Raw genomic sequence first — 15,915 nt, forward strand, 5'->3', positions numbered from 1 at the left:
AGGCATCGATTTGAGAAAGTATGAATTTTTATAAAACTAATGCTGTGGAAAAAATAATGAGGAATCCAAACTATGTTGCAAGTAGATTTTCATTCTTTTGGTATATCCTTGAGCTTTCTCAGCGATTCGATTTTTATCTCTTCTGTTTTTGGCCAAGTAATCTCTTCCAATCAGGTGCATTATCATGATGCAAAACCCATTAATTTTTTTTCCACAATTCCGTGCGCTTTTTCGTGCTACTTCACACAAACACCGCATAACTTCAACGTAATACTCCTTATTTACCGCTCGACCTTGTGGTAAGAACTTCTGATGCACTACGTCATGATAATCGAAGAAAGCAGTGAGCCAAACCTTGACATTTAATCGAACTTGGAGTGCTTTTTTTGGACTGGACTCTTCCCTGGACTCTTGCCTTGTGGCAAATGGGCTTTGGTTTCGATATCATAACCATATACCCATAACTCGTCACCAGTTATGACCTTTTTAAGCAAATCGGGATCATCGTTAACATCATTCAACAATTCCTGCGTGATGCTGACCACATCGCAGTTTTCGGTCAAAATTCAGCAATTTTGGAACAAACTTCTCTGCCACACGCTTCATGCTCAAAATTTCCGAAAATATTGCTTTGTATGAGCCAACCGATATGCCGACATCCTCAGCAGCTTCTCTAATTGTGATTCGACGATTCTCCACAACAATTTTCTTCACTTTCTCTTTTTCTCCAAAGCATTTTTGCACTTCATTCCATTAAAAACTGATTTTCTTGTCGAGGAAAGCGCGCAAAACCATTGCGAAAAAAGGAAAAAAAACAATTAAGAAGACTCAACTCGTTTTTATAAATTGCATTTATGATATTGAAAAAATCCACAAGAGCCGTCATTTTTTTTAAATCAACGCCGCTTAAAGCTTTTACTTCATTATACCAAAGAGAACTACACACTAAATTTTTCTAAATATTCATATTGAAAAGTTCAAAATTTAGATAAAAAATTGTAGATTTTTTCTGAATTTTGTTTGAAATGTAAAAGTTAAATTTATGTGGTTTTGTTTAAAGAATGCATAATATTAAAACAAATCAAACTACTCGAAAAATATTGTAAATAAAATATTCCAAAAATCGGCATGCCTTTCAGTTATGCTCGCCACTGCTATCCTACACAATTGAAAGCACCCGTGGCAACACTGTGTCTGTAGAAAATTACTTAGAAACGGAAGCACGTGGTCGGCAACATAATCAACGACACTATTTTCTTTAGAAACGTCAATTATTTATAAATTTGAAGCCTTATTTGACCACCCACTGCACTGTCACTGACCCACTGTACGTACAACGCTGGCAGGCGACGACCGAAAAGATGGCAGCCATCACATGTGTCTATTACTATGCATGTCCAAAGCTAACAATCGCTATCATAATGGCGCATCAAACAACACCAACAACGGCAAGAAAAGCACAAAGTTGAGGAAATAACAAAATTACAACAACATAACAACCGTAGCGTTTAAAATATTTAATGACAAAATGCAACAGCGCAATAACAGATGTTTCTTTGTTTTTTCTTTTTTTTTTTGTTGTTGGTTTTTTTGTGCTTTCGGGCCGCCACCGGTGCAGAGAAATTTTCATATGCTATGGCAAATCAATGAAAGCAACTAACCACTGCAACACAGCAATCGCGCGGTGGAAAAAATTAATAATAAGAATGTGAAAATCATTGAGACAGCAACAGCAGCCGCCGCGGCAACCGTGTGGCAGCAATAAATTTTATGAAATTCTAATTTATTGCGCTGAGCGGGCGCGCTCCTGACGCCTCCGTGGCGTGGCCGCGACCTAGCGGTATTTGGTGCATTCTGGCATTCTTTTGCATACGCGCGCTGCTCTCTCTCTTTACATGCATACATACATGCATACAGGTGTGTGTACGGTGCTCAAGTTTTTTTTTATTAGCCTTTTATTTTTATTTAGCTGCACCTCCGCTGATGCTATGCAATTTGTGTTGCACTGTGTAAGCCGTGAGGCTGATGTGCCACAGCTGATAATTACATGCAAACAGCAAGCAACAAGCAACAAGGATTCAGCATCCGTATCGCCGCTATCCTATGCCAAGTTTGGCTACCACCAGCAACGCAAGTGGCAATTATTACAACATGCCACATTTAAGTGTGTATGTTCGAATGCATGTTGTATCGTGTTGCAAGTGTAAAGCGCTTTTGCATTTACATTCTTAATTGTAAAATGCTGGCCGGGCGCGTCTGTGTGGCGAGCATTGTTGTGCGATGTGACAAACCCCTTTTATGCTTCGGCTTGGGCGTAATTGTTGTTGTCGCACGCTTAATTGTTCAGCTGTAATTGGCCTGTAGCTACAAATGTTGCTGTTGTATGTGTTAGAATGCGTGCCACCACTGTTGCAACAAGTTTACATGAACAGGTGAAAGGTCATGCCGTCAAGTTGCAAATTGTTAAGTGTTCCTCTTTGAGTTTTTGGGCATCTGCAACATATACTTTGAGTTAAATGTATTGCAATTGAGGCGACCTTTTTTGTGCAATCTCTCTGTCCCACTGTTTCTCTTATTTGCTTTTTTTATCTACACCACATAGTGTTTTTCGCACACATACATACTCGTATATTGACATTCTAGTCAAGCTGTGCTGATCGAACTCCCTCAGCTTTCCTTATACTTTTACCTAACAAATATTCCTTTGTTGCACGCAAACTTGCAATCAGTCTTACTTATATTACCATGGCATTAACTTCAAGTTTCATCCATTCACCTGAGGATTCTCATGCTTTTTGAAGTTGCCTTTTCAACTCAAATCAACAACACAACACACAAAAGAAACAACACAAACTGTTTCTATTATTTTATACCAAGCCACACAGTACTTCATTATTGTGCTGAGAAATAATTTCTCTTAATTAATTTATAAAATTCTAACTTTTTTGTGCTTCAAAGTGAAGAAATAAAATTCTACGCTTTCAGTTTTCTTGTATTTTCATTCTGGACTCATTCGCCGAAAAATCTATTCAAGCAGCGAATGCCTTTGTTATCCAGCAAGCCCTTTAAATATTCGAAAAACGAAGTGCACGGCGTTAAATAACTAGTTAAGACTTATTGACCAGCTTTCACAAAATTTTTGACAACAAACAAAAGTGTTAAGCATTTCTTTCATTTAGCGAATGCCCGAAATGATTTTATGACGAAGAGAAAAATGCTAAAAAATCAACGCGATTTTTGACCCACTTGAAACTTCATCTTTAGGTATCTCAAAGTTTTCTAGAAATTCTGTTTCCAAATTGAAATTTTGATGAACATTTGAATTTTTTTAATTTACAAAAGCTTTAAAACTTTAATTTTTGTGATCTTAGTAGGAGAAAAAGATATATTTTCATAAAAACAAATATTAAAAATAAATAGAAAATAAATAGATTAGTCCCTCATTATGCTTCAACCAGCTGTGCCAAGTGTGCTATGCAACCTATCTTTTACTACAATATATTTTTCAAAATGAGGTTATACCCCGCACAGCAAAGAAGCCAAACCTTTGTTGGTTTTTTTTTTGTTTTTTTTTGTTTTTTGTTTTTTTACGCAGAAATGGCACAATTACAAACAGCGGACAATTTGTCTTTTAACTCAAGCGTAATGTGCACCAGATTGCTAACTTTCATCTTATTGCTCAGGTCATCGCTTTCGGTTTCGAACTGCGAACAGACAAATAAACAATGTTCTGTCACTTCAATAACGTCAATTGAAAAGAATTCGCACGGCACTGGATCGAGGGTTAGGAACAGAGGCAGGATAAACAGTTCATCCTTACCTCCAAAAAAGTATCAATTGGGCTCCTGAACCTTGATAGAGTGGGCTTGCAAACTCTCACGGGCTACTTCAAATGACATTGTAGTCTTCGTTATGATTTCAGCAAACTCGAAATAGTAGAAACAAGCGTTTGGCGTTTTCACGAACGGGATGATGAATCTTCAGAGCGCATTCTCTGCGAAGCTGCAGCTCTCGCAAGACGAAAACTCGCACTCTCAGATGGTGTGACCCTAAATGCATTGGTGATGTCTAGCAAAACGCCTGATAAGATACTCGCAACATATCAGAGGTCTCCAATTAAAGACTTGCGACATCAGAGGTCGCAGTGCATTGTGGCCCAATAATAATGATCATATTCATTCTTCGCAGAAATTTGTGTAGCCTGGGCACGTACATATTTAGCAGCATTGTGCAAAATTTAACTTAACCCATTTGATCTCAAATAAAACTTCACGGAGAAAATATCACCATTATTTTATAATTGGCACAAAACGAATTTTAGAAAAATGTGTAATGAAATTTTTTTTTGGGGAAAAAGTTCTGCCCTCAAACGGTTTTCACTTGGCCCATCTTCCAATAGGATACTAAACCAAATCGGATGGTAATTACGATTTTTATAAGTATCTAGATTTTAGCGCCACATGGGGGATATTTTTTTATATTAATATTTATTTTTTTATAAGAATTATACTCTTATATAAGTATTTTAAATATGAAACAATTTTGATCGAAAATTCAGTTTTTACAAATATCAAACTTATAAATCATCGCTGACGCATCTGCAACAATAACTATGCCGAAATTTATCGCAATCGATTTAAAAAAAAAATGGTCTGACATACATACATATAAACTCTACGTACCCTCTTCTGAGTACCACCGACTGCGATTCGCTTCCAATTTCTAAATAAATAACGAAATTTATAACAATGTAATTTAAATTTAAAAATATGAATATGCATACATATCTTCGTGATTGAATTAAAAATGTAAAAATTCCGTTATTCCTCTGAATAGTTAACTAATTATATAAAAACATAAACCTTCTCTTGATTACTCAACTCATTATCCAACGCCTCTTCCCGTTGCAGGCGTGGCACTTAATTAAAAGTAAAAATGGCAATATATGGTTATCCATAATAAATGTTCAATACTCGTATTGGAGTAAAATACCTAGCGACGCATAGCGCCACTGCCAAATGTCAAACGAAAGACTTTAGCGTCAAACTTGTTTGCGCATCTCAACTGCCCAATGCGCAGTTAGCTATCCACTTAGTGATTTTTCTCACTAAATTTAATACTACACATTACACATGCACAAACATTTACGGCTGCACATTTATGGCAGCAAAATGCCACAGACGCACAATTTAAAAACTATAGTTGAGAAATTAAAAATTGTGATTGATTGTTAATTACAACAGGCAAAGGCATACAATCATGTGCAAATACAATTACTATATATGCACATGAACACATATACATATATGTGTGTGTGCGCGTGTGATTGGTTGAATAAAGGCAATCAAGCGTGTAAACAAACAGTTGCGCCTGCCTTTTCATTGCGCCGCAGTTGATGCAGGCGCTTGCGACACGTGCAGGCATACTTGCACATCCAACACATACATATGTACATACAAGTAGGTACAAGCATATGAGATTTTATGTAAAACTATAAGCCAAGCCTGGCGCGCAAACCCGCCATTATTGAGATTTGCTGTAGAAAGAAAAATATATTCGATAAAATTAGCGGAAAAAATAACTAAGTACAACAAAAATACTGAAAAGTAAAGTAAGTGTAAAAAAAGGCACAAACAATGTGGAGAAAGATTAAAATGAAATTGTCATTAATTCCGCTGAAGCGTCACTTCCAGCTACAGTTACAAATGTGCATATGTGCGCTTGCATATACGCGAATGTTTGTATATATGTGAATACATACATACTATGATTTTAAGTTCGTTTGTGAAAATATATAAGCATCGCTGCCAGTGACGCCTCTCAGTATTCTACTAGCGCAATTAAATATTTAAATGCCGCCACCATCAATTGAACGACAACAGCATCAATAATGTTGCATATTTATTAGTTAGCTTGGCTTGAGAGCGCACACCTGTGTTGTTGCTGTTATCGCTGTTACTGTTGTGAGGCCTGTCACTATCAGCACTTTTCTGTTTCTTCCTACCTCGTGTTCGTCATCTTACTCTGCTCCTGTGTCTTATTCTTCCTTCAGTTTTATCCAACCAATATCCGTTGGCTGCCAATTCACTAAAACAAAACGCTATTATAATGTTCTTTGTTGTTGTTATTGTCACTGACGTCTCAGCTGTCATTTGTGTTGTTCAATCGCCCGATATGCAACTCAATTTCCATGCACTACCAGCTTGCCAACAATCAACCATCACTGCCTCCGCAGTCTCTTCTAGACGGCCAGCGTAGTGCACTTTGCTACTCTCAATCAAATTTGCCAGCCTCTAGCCAACATTGCCAACTGCTAGTATGTAGATAAAAACCAGCCAGAAATACCTCGGCTCATACACCAGCTATGCTATTATGCGGCAATCACTTTATTTCGCCTCTACTTTCAGCCGATTTTGTTCATATCGATTGGTTGATGGCCAATATACTTAACTGTTTTATGAAAATGGCCCAACGCTGTCGCTTTAAGCTATTAGCAATTGTTGCACTCTGTGCTGTTGTTAGTACAGTGGAGATGATGTTCCTGATGCTTTTGCGTTTGGTTGTTATTGTTGTTTTATTCATCACATTTAGTTGTCTGTCGATGGCGCGTAAATTCACTCAACAAATTTTCCATTTAATATCTGCGAATGTCACGCACAGCCCATTTGCCAAAAATGGACTAGACCAGTTAAGGTGTTGGTTGATGGCTGCAGTTTGCAGTTTGCAGTTTGCGGATTTGTGGTTGCTTGGTGTTGCTGTAAATGAGGTAGTACACCTATGGCTTTAGTGAGAGCATTTGCCTTGCTAGCCGTTTTTATACACTACAATTATATATACATATGTTTGTATTGGCTGATGCTCCTGGTTTACAATATTCATAATACGTTTCGGATTGCAGTAGGAAAAACTTGAAAAGTAATATGATGCTGATTTTACAAAATTTCTCTGAACACAATGTTTGACAATTTTCCCTACTTAGCTCAAATTTATAGCTTATTGGTTTTGGTGATGCAAGCAACTTACAGCTGTCCATGTAAGAAAGATCTAATCGAAATGCGAACCACATCTGGCGACAAATACGATTTTTCTACATATCGCGCCTGCAGTACCGCCAAGCGGTTCATCTAGCAGCCAATGTTGAAACCAGATCTTAAAGGAATTAACTCTTTGTCACTGAGTGAGAAAATTTACCTCTCAAGGAAAACACTTTCCAAGTAACATATAACAATTCAAATGAATTTCGTTCATTATAATAGCTTCTGCTGACCTTTTTGTTATTCTAAAGTAGGTTAATAGTTAATGGACTTGTTGATGTCCAACTACACAAGACCCAAGGTTGCATTACGAGCATAAAACTATTTTTCCACTTAGACTTTGTTAATTATAAAATTCAATTTTGTATTTTTAATTTTTATTTTTGCCCAAGAACGGAAATTAAGCGTAGAAAAATAAATATATACTTATGGTTGAACAGTGTTATTTTAAAGTCGTATCAAGTTTCTCTAAAGTCCAATTAAATTTTTTAACACCATCAGTCACTTGTGTTAATATGATAACAACATCGCTTTATTTTGTGTGAAAATTGTGAATCATAACGCGGATTTTTTATTTTATTATTAAATAAATAAAATAAATAATTGGCACTTCTGTTATGTGTTTTGCCGAACGCCTCCTCCTATTCATGGTGTACGTCTTGATGTTGTTCCACAAACGGAGGAACCTACAGTTTAAGCCGACACCGAACGTCCGATATTTTTTATGGCAAGCTCTTTCGTGGCAAAAATACACTCGGTGGTTTGCTATTGCCTGTCGAGGGTTTGCTATTGCCAGACAACGTGATGTCTCGAAAACGTCTGGAATGTCATTAACAAACATTAAGAACAAAGTGGCCCAGGATGGCTACCTTGAGGTACGCCTGAGGTAACTTTGATGGCATCAGATTTTATGTTATTTATACGAACGAATTGAATTCTATCTGTTTTAAAAAATCGGTGAATATGACATCGCATTGTTGGCCTGTTTCAAATTGGTTTAAACCATAATTTGCAAATAACCCTAAATTCGTAACAATAGATCTACCCTTAACAAAACCGCGCTGATTAGGCGATATGAGATTTGAAATTTGAAAGAAAATCAAATCAGGAACTAGCTTTTCAAAGAGTTTAGGTATGCAAGCTATAGGGCGATAATTTTGGACTTGCGACTTGCTTCCAGACTTATGTATCGGTATGATAAATGATTTTTTCCAATTTTGTAAAAACTCACCAGAAGCTAGTGATTTATTGAAGATAATTATTAATGGTTTTGCTAACGATGTAGCACAGTTTTTTAATAATATAGGAGGGAAGCCATCTTCTCCAGGAGTTGGGTCATTTGCCAAGACCGATAGGCACCTGAGTACATCATTAGATGAGAGCTGAAAACTTTCATTTATTCGTGAGCTGTTATCTTCCATTCCGGTGTCGGATTGGCAAACATAAACAGATCGAAAAAAATCTGCAAAAAGGTTATTAATTTGATAATAAAGTTGTCTAATAATTTGGGTTGTTGTCAACGTTCTTCCCCGAATTGCTCTGTTTGTCAGATTTTACCATCTTTTGCTGTCCACCTTTTCTGCATTAACCATAGGAAAAGCTATTTTTTACAATTATAGTAAATATATACCGAAATACCAAAATTAAATTTTCATACTAATTAAATTTTTTAATAATTTCGAAAGCACTTTCCTTTGAATTGCTTTATTTATCAGCTGCTTTTTCGGTCCATCTTTTCTGCATGAACCGTAGGAAAAGCCAATTTGCGAACAACATCTTCAGATTAATTTATTTTCCACGCAATCTTAAGGCTACTTAAACCTTTCATTTTCTCCTTCACTTTAATTAATAAAACATTTCTCTTTATTTTCCTCCTCATTTCATTCCATAAATTGTTCTTCTTAAGCATTTTATTTTTTTCTCCTCTATTTCAATTAGTAAAATATTTTACTTTATTTTCATCCTTCTTTCATGCAATAAAATGCACTACTTCAATAAAAAACTGGAAAAGTTTGAGTGGTCTGCTAATGTTATTGCACTATTTTTCTTTGAAATTGATGTTACCGCTCACCATTCCTTACAAGCATTTTATTTCGAAGAAAGTTGTTGCTTTAAATTTATTAAGAAAAAAAATTTTATTTCGTAATTAATATTTTTTTTTTTTTTGCCATCACACACTTTCCCTCCAAGCCTTAACCTACGTCGTCATAATTCATAAAATAATTCCTTATTAAGTATCATTCAACCATTAATTTGCGGCAACTCTACGAGCTCTAATCAACGCCGCGCGCCGTTTCACATGCGTCTATTTTTAGTATAGCGCACATAGACAGCCTACAATAGCGGCGGCAATGGCAACAGCACCAGCAACAGCCAGAGCAAGGATGTGCGCCCGGATATGTGGACGTGTCTAACAATCAGTGAATTTCCGGCATTTTATTTCTTAATTACGCGCCAATGCGCTCAAGCACAGAGCCAACACTTGGAAGACCATAATCTAGACGGCAGTGTATTTGTATACACGTACACACACATGCACACAAACAATTTACTATTTGTAACGTATGTATGTGTGCATGGATGTATGTTTGCATGGATATTCAAATGTGTATTAAAGCATGAATTCATTTAGATAGATTTGTATGCACGTTTGTGTATATGTGCATTTGTATGTCGCTGTTTATACTCCGCACAAGCGACTGCATCTATAAATTATACGATCTTATAACTATAAACCGCCTATCTGTTTCCAATCGCGCCAAACGACCATTGACAGCTGCAGAGCAAATGCAACCAGGCTGCGACTTCGAGAACCGATCAAACTTGGCAACTTGTATCCGCATCAGTGGCTCGACTAACTCATTTATTTAGTGCATACATGTGTATGTACGGGATGTATGTATGTTTGTTTGTTTCTGTGTGTTTGTCTTATCACAATACTGCGAATTCTTAAGCAAATGGGAAAATGCCATACACCAATGGCGATTGCTAGTGAAGAGGCTCCATACCTCGAGCGGCATTTCTAGGTATACATATATGTATGTATAGCAAAATACATACTCATGTGTGCATACCACAGATATTGAGAGAAAAAAGCAACAATAACTTCAGTAAAAAGTATGCGCACAGCATTGGCATTGGCAGCCGCAACTGATGAAGTAGTACAAACAAACAGCGAGCTTGGCAAATTAAGTCAGCTACTAAGTGAGGCATGCAACAAGCGGCATGCGGCATGCGGCATATGCAGCAGTCATACAGTGATTAGACTGTTACATGTCCACTTTAGTTGCTGTGTGCTTGTTGTTCTTTTGGCTTTTCAGCCGGCCGTTGCTGTTTTACTTACTTACTTGACATTTTTTTCACTTTTATACTCTTTTTTTGATTATTCGTTTTGCTGCTTTTTCCCCCATTGCATTAACATTTCTTTCATTTACTACACTTAGCCTCTGCTACACAAGCGCTCTAACGATCGATGTCAATATCACTGTTGCTATTGCATCAATTGCAGCTTCACCAGCTGCAACATCGCCAGCGCCAGCTCTTTCTTCAAATTCTGCTTTATGCTGCTCCATTTTACGAGTACTTCCTTCGTCTAGCTGGTTCATTGTTCGCTTTGGAATGACTGTCCCATGCGTTGACTGATCATTCGTCAGTACACCCTCGTATTTCTAGTCAACGAGTGGGGAAATTGCTTAGCTGGAGCGTAAAAATATTGTACAGTGTTTTGTAGTGGTTTCGAAATTAGCTAAATATTGCAATATGAATTTTCTACAGCAAAAGTATTTTTTCTCACAAAAATGGTTGGAAAAAACTTTTTCTTTTTTAATTTTTAAATGAAATGTTTTCTCTATAATTTTAATATTTTTTTCAATTAATTGTTTTATTATTTTTTTATTTATTTAACGTATCTTAAAGCTTTAGCGGAATAACGTTTTAATATTACAACTAGTACAACATAAAAATTCTAACGAGCCATTTTCATCGAACAAAAATGAGAATGGAAAACTAAAGTGCCTCAATATTTATAAATTAGGAATGATTGCGAATTTTTTGAATGAATTCTGAATTTATAAATACATTAGGTACTGCTGCTACTGGATGCACATCTGGTCTAAAACTATTTTACGTTTGAGCCGCCGACGATGAGTACTTGGCTGGAACAAAGCCAAAAAATGTGAAAAATGTTTTTTTCTTTGATGGCAATCATTGCATAAAAAGCGAAACATATTTTTGAAAATTTCGTTATAAATATTTATATATCAAATAAAAGAAGAATACACGGGTAATCAAAAATATTCATTTTCATAAGAATCCTTGCCAGAAAATGTTTTTTAAATTATCGTACTTTAATATCCTTGAAGATTTTCATGGAAATTATCCAAAAAATAATTATGATAAAAACCAATATGAGCTATTTTCATAGTCACGGGTTAACTAATAGATTACTGTTAAGCCACCACTTTTCATTTCACAGCAGCAATTTGGCTGTAATTAGCCAATGAGCGTTCAACCAATACTTAGTAAAAACAGCTGAATATTGGGAACAAATATTTCTCAAAAACTCATATTTTTACAAGTATTTTAAATTTTAAATAATTTTTTTTTTAATTCCCTTGACATTCTCCTGAAATGAGATACCTATGTACATATGTATATATCTGTCAAATAATTTTATTGAAATAGAATACTTTTTTATTGCTGGGTTCTAACTGAACCCTTACAAACAAATTCTGACAAACTAAAAGTACAGATTCACTACTATTGAGTAATCGCGCATATATCGATTTTCTCATGTATGAAAAAAAAAGTTAAATTTTGTCGCACTGTGTAATATGTGGGTATAATATAGAATTTCGTAAGCAAACAGAATTTCATTGGAGTTTGCGTTCTCTATCTTCACGAATAAATTTCTTCTTATTCTCTAAAGTGTTTACAAAGCATTATATTGGGCACTGAAAAATAATTCAGCATATAAATTCAACGCGTTTCCCGTCTTTCAATTATTTTATATGAGTTCAGTACAACTTGCAGAAATATTCAGCCACATTTCTCATCTTTATCCCACAATACTTATCCCCATCCAGGCATTTGCATAATTGGTTCCTGCAGCCAATCAAGCTATTATCGTTTTTACCTTCAGCCAAATACGTGCATAATATGTACCGCATACATACATACATATACATGCATGCCATGAACAGTTTCCTCTTAATTTTTTTTTTTTGTTTTGTTTTTTCTCTTCTGATAATGCATTGCGAATTTTTCATTCAATTTGTGGCGGCATGAAATTGCGCTTGAGGCCAATTGCTGTTGAACGCAAAAAAACAGAATTTCGCCAGTAATTCATCACATCGATGTGCGTACATATTTTTGTAGGTATGTATGTATGAGTGTACGGCTTCATAACCAAGATTGCGCTTAGTGATACTCTTTGTGATGGCTTCATTAGGTCGATGTATTGCATTTGCTGACAAAGTTCATCAGCAGGTCATTTATTAAGCGTTTGTGTCAACTTTACTACCTGACTCGCATCTACTGTTGTACGTGCATACACACGTATATGCATAGGTATGTAAGTAAGAATATGAGTTTGGTGTGTGCTTTGAATACTCTGCCGTCAACACACTACGATTAAGTGGCTTCATAGATCATATTGAACTGCACCAAGGTTGCTGAATGTGCTACTGTAGTAAGCCGCTCCGCAATTAAGCTTGACTTTGGATTTATTTGTGGTATATAGCAATGCATAAATCAAGCAAAGTGTTGTCAACGCAGCAATTTTTTATATTAAGATATTTTTTGCACATAAATACATACGTACTCGTAGGTATCTACGTACTTCGTATAGTACGTTGGGGTATGAATTCAATTGCTGCTAGAGAGCAAGGGCAGCCTATATGACGCCAACTTGCATTATTTTTTGGGCTACTCTTGTTATTTGAACTGTCACTGGCAGCCCACCCAAGAACGCTGCCACAATAAGAACTGTCAGTGCCAACTCACTATTGCTTCTAATGCCTATCGTCTAGGTTGCAGAGCTATTTCATCTCACGCTGCTTTAGATCCAATTTTTACGCAGCCAACCCACACATCTTTTTTGCGACACACAGTTTTTTGTTATACTCCTATTTGTATTGTTTGGCTTCAACTCTTTTTTGCTGCTGGTTATAACTTTTCATTTCATTCATTTGCTCGTTTTTGTTGTGTTTGCGCACTTAATAACAATTTGTGTAATATTTCATTATGGCCAAGCGCGCTACTTGGAGAGTAAAAAAAATTATCTGCAAGTGCTTACATACTTATCCGCTCGTAAAAAATATGCTGGATAATAATTCAATCACACATGCATGACTAACTGACAGTGATGCCAAAAACAACAATAATGATAATAACAACAAAAACAAGCTAAGCTAAGTAAAACTATCAGCTGACAACAAAAACAACGCATTAAACTCAATTCGACCAATCAGGCAACCAACGAATTCGCACCAAACAAAAGACTTAAGCAACGAACGTGACTGCGCCGCGACATTTTGAAGGTCAAACAATCACATTTTTTCTGGCTGTAAGGTGTTTATTATTGATTTTATTATTGTTATTGTTTCTTTTTTTTTTTTGCTTCTGAATTGTGTTATTTAACCAACTCTTGTTAAAATCTGTATTGGCTCTAATTGCGTGCTGGGACATATTGTCACTTAATTGGTATAAAAACAGTGACCTCGTTGGCCTTTGTGGGGTATACATACTATGTACTGTGCTACTGTGAAGAAATGAAAAATCAAATGAATCACTTCTTACACTTTATTATTTAGGTATTTTGCGTGCTTTTATGCCATTAATTGTTCACCATTCTTTCTGCTTACAGGGTGCTGAGCGTAAAACACGCGATGAGGAGCGACGCGCTGCTAAACGTAAAATGACCGCTACAGGACGCAAGAAGCTCGATGAGTTATACCATCCGGTTACCGATCGTTCAGAATTTTATACAATGCAGGACTTGCAAAAGCCACCGGTACTTTTCTCACCCGCCGACGACATGGAAAAGGTAAGTGATGAAAGATAAGGGAATATACTAATACATACTTGTACGAGTATATGGGAGTAGTGCATGTGAGTGGAAATGTGGTATATGCAAAATGTGTCAACTAAAGCCAATGACTGGATGCTTTCCTTGAAACAAATTTATATTTTAATAAAGCCCTTGGTAAGGCCAGTTACTGAGCTCAATAGAGTGAGAAGAGACACATTTCAGTAAAGCAGCATACACATTTTTTATCACATGCATATATTTAGTTTCTATGAAAGAAGAATGAAAATTTAGACTAAGTGCAAATATAAAAAAGATGTTGTACAAGCTCAAATTTTTAATATGGAGGTAAAAGCATAGCACCATCATCAAAAAATTTTCCAAAAATCAACGGTTCTTTGTAGTCACTTAAAAGTTGGACAAAATTCAGTGGGCTATCAAACTACATGCCCAGAAAATTTCTAAAAATTTTGGTTGAAAAGTTGAAAGCTTTAATGAAATTTGAAAAATTTTATACGAGTTTTTGAAGCTTTGCGCTATATTTTTTCGACTATTGCTCCGAGCTACTAGCAGTAACGAAACGTAGCTTGGAGCGGAGCAAAACAGTTGACCGCGCGTTTTGCGCTACCTGCTCTACTACTCATCTACTCAAGTTCAGGGTAATAGCCGGAGCAGAGCAATGTTTTCGTAGTTAATGCAAACACTGTTATAAACAAAATTTCTACTGGTAAGGAAACTTGTGGATGAATTCACAAGAAGAAAAGGGAGTGTTAATATTACGTGAAAATACTAAGCTACATACTTTATAAAGTAAAAGGGAAAACGTACCGGTGTACCTTGTGCACTACAATGCACCCATTGACTAGTGTCATACTATGATGGTTGCCTTGCACAAATGTGCCTTAGAAACACTTAACCACCCTTCCTATAGTTCAGAGTTAACGCTTTCATATTACTTTGTATTTTCAAAAATGAAGAAAAGATCTTCGAGGAAAATAATTCTGATGAAGAAAGGTCGCAATAAACAACCACAGAACTAAACAAATTTTTTTTTTGGTAATATAAATATTTATGAGAAGTGCATTGACTTAAGGGAGAATATATCGAAAAGAAAAATAATTCATTGTTAATTTCACAAGTCTCTCCAATTCGCGAGTTTTTTGCCCCTTCTTTCTAGTAAAAAAATGCCTTCCATTCATATCCACAACGGAGCAAAAGTTAATAGTTTGAGGGAAAGTTAAATTGAATTTACATTTTACCATCCTGATATATAACATTTCGAACTAGAAACTAAAAGTATTTACGCTTACTAACCCGACAAACAGAAAAAAATGGTTTTAGGAAAAAACCTATCCAAATATATGTGTCCTATTTGACCATCAAACTAACTAAACTTTTTTATATTATTTTAATTTTTGAATTTTTATAATATTTATAATTTTATTTTAATTAAATTTTTTATCTTTTTTTGTCCATAGAGCTTCTATGGCCATGAGACTGATTCACTGACTGGCGCACCAGATCTCAAAGGCACATCACCGTTCTTGCTGCATGGCCAAAAGGTCGCGGCGCCAACACTCAAATTCCACAATCATTTTCCGCCCGACGTACAGACGTGAGTATATGTAAAAATCGTTACGCTTTTACGCCGACGAATTGAAGCGAGAGCGTTAGAGAAACGAAAAAAATTAGATATAAGTGTTGTGTTTTATATAAAATATTTTTATTCCACGATTTTTTCCGCTAAAAAGGGTTTGCAAAAAAACTATTGTAGATACGCCTGAAAATATGCAATTCATTTTTAACTAGATTGGTTTACAGCACAAATGGGCAGCGGATGCCATTTTCCAATTC

At 35.9% G+C, this 15,915-nt stretch overlaps 1 protein-coding gene across 1 annotated transcript in view; it reads left to right on the plus strand.

The window, feature by feature from the left end:
• Positions 1 to 15,915, plus strand: part of LOC129244186 (protein grainyhead-like) — a 226,443-nt gene that overhangs the window by 197,104 nt on the left and 13,424 nt on the right. The window contains exons 12-13 of the mRNA XM_054881799.1: positions 13,900 to 14,079; positions 15,540 to 15,676. Of these exons, the coding sequence (XP_054737774.1) occupies positions 13,900 to 14,079; positions 15,540 to 15,676 (317 nt within the window). The remainder of the gene's footprint in view (positions 1 to 13,899; positions 14,080 to 15,539; positions 15,677 to 15,915) is intronic.

Source organism: Anastrepha obliqua, chromosome 4 (genome assembly GCF_027943255.1).
Source record: "Anastrepha obliqua isolate idAnaObli1 chromosome 4, idAnaObli1_1.0, whole genome shotgun sequence".
In the NCBI taxonomy this organism is placed as follows: domain Eukaryota; kingdom Metazoa; phylum Arthropoda; class Insecta; order Diptera; family Tephritidae; genus Anastrepha; species Anastrepha obliqua.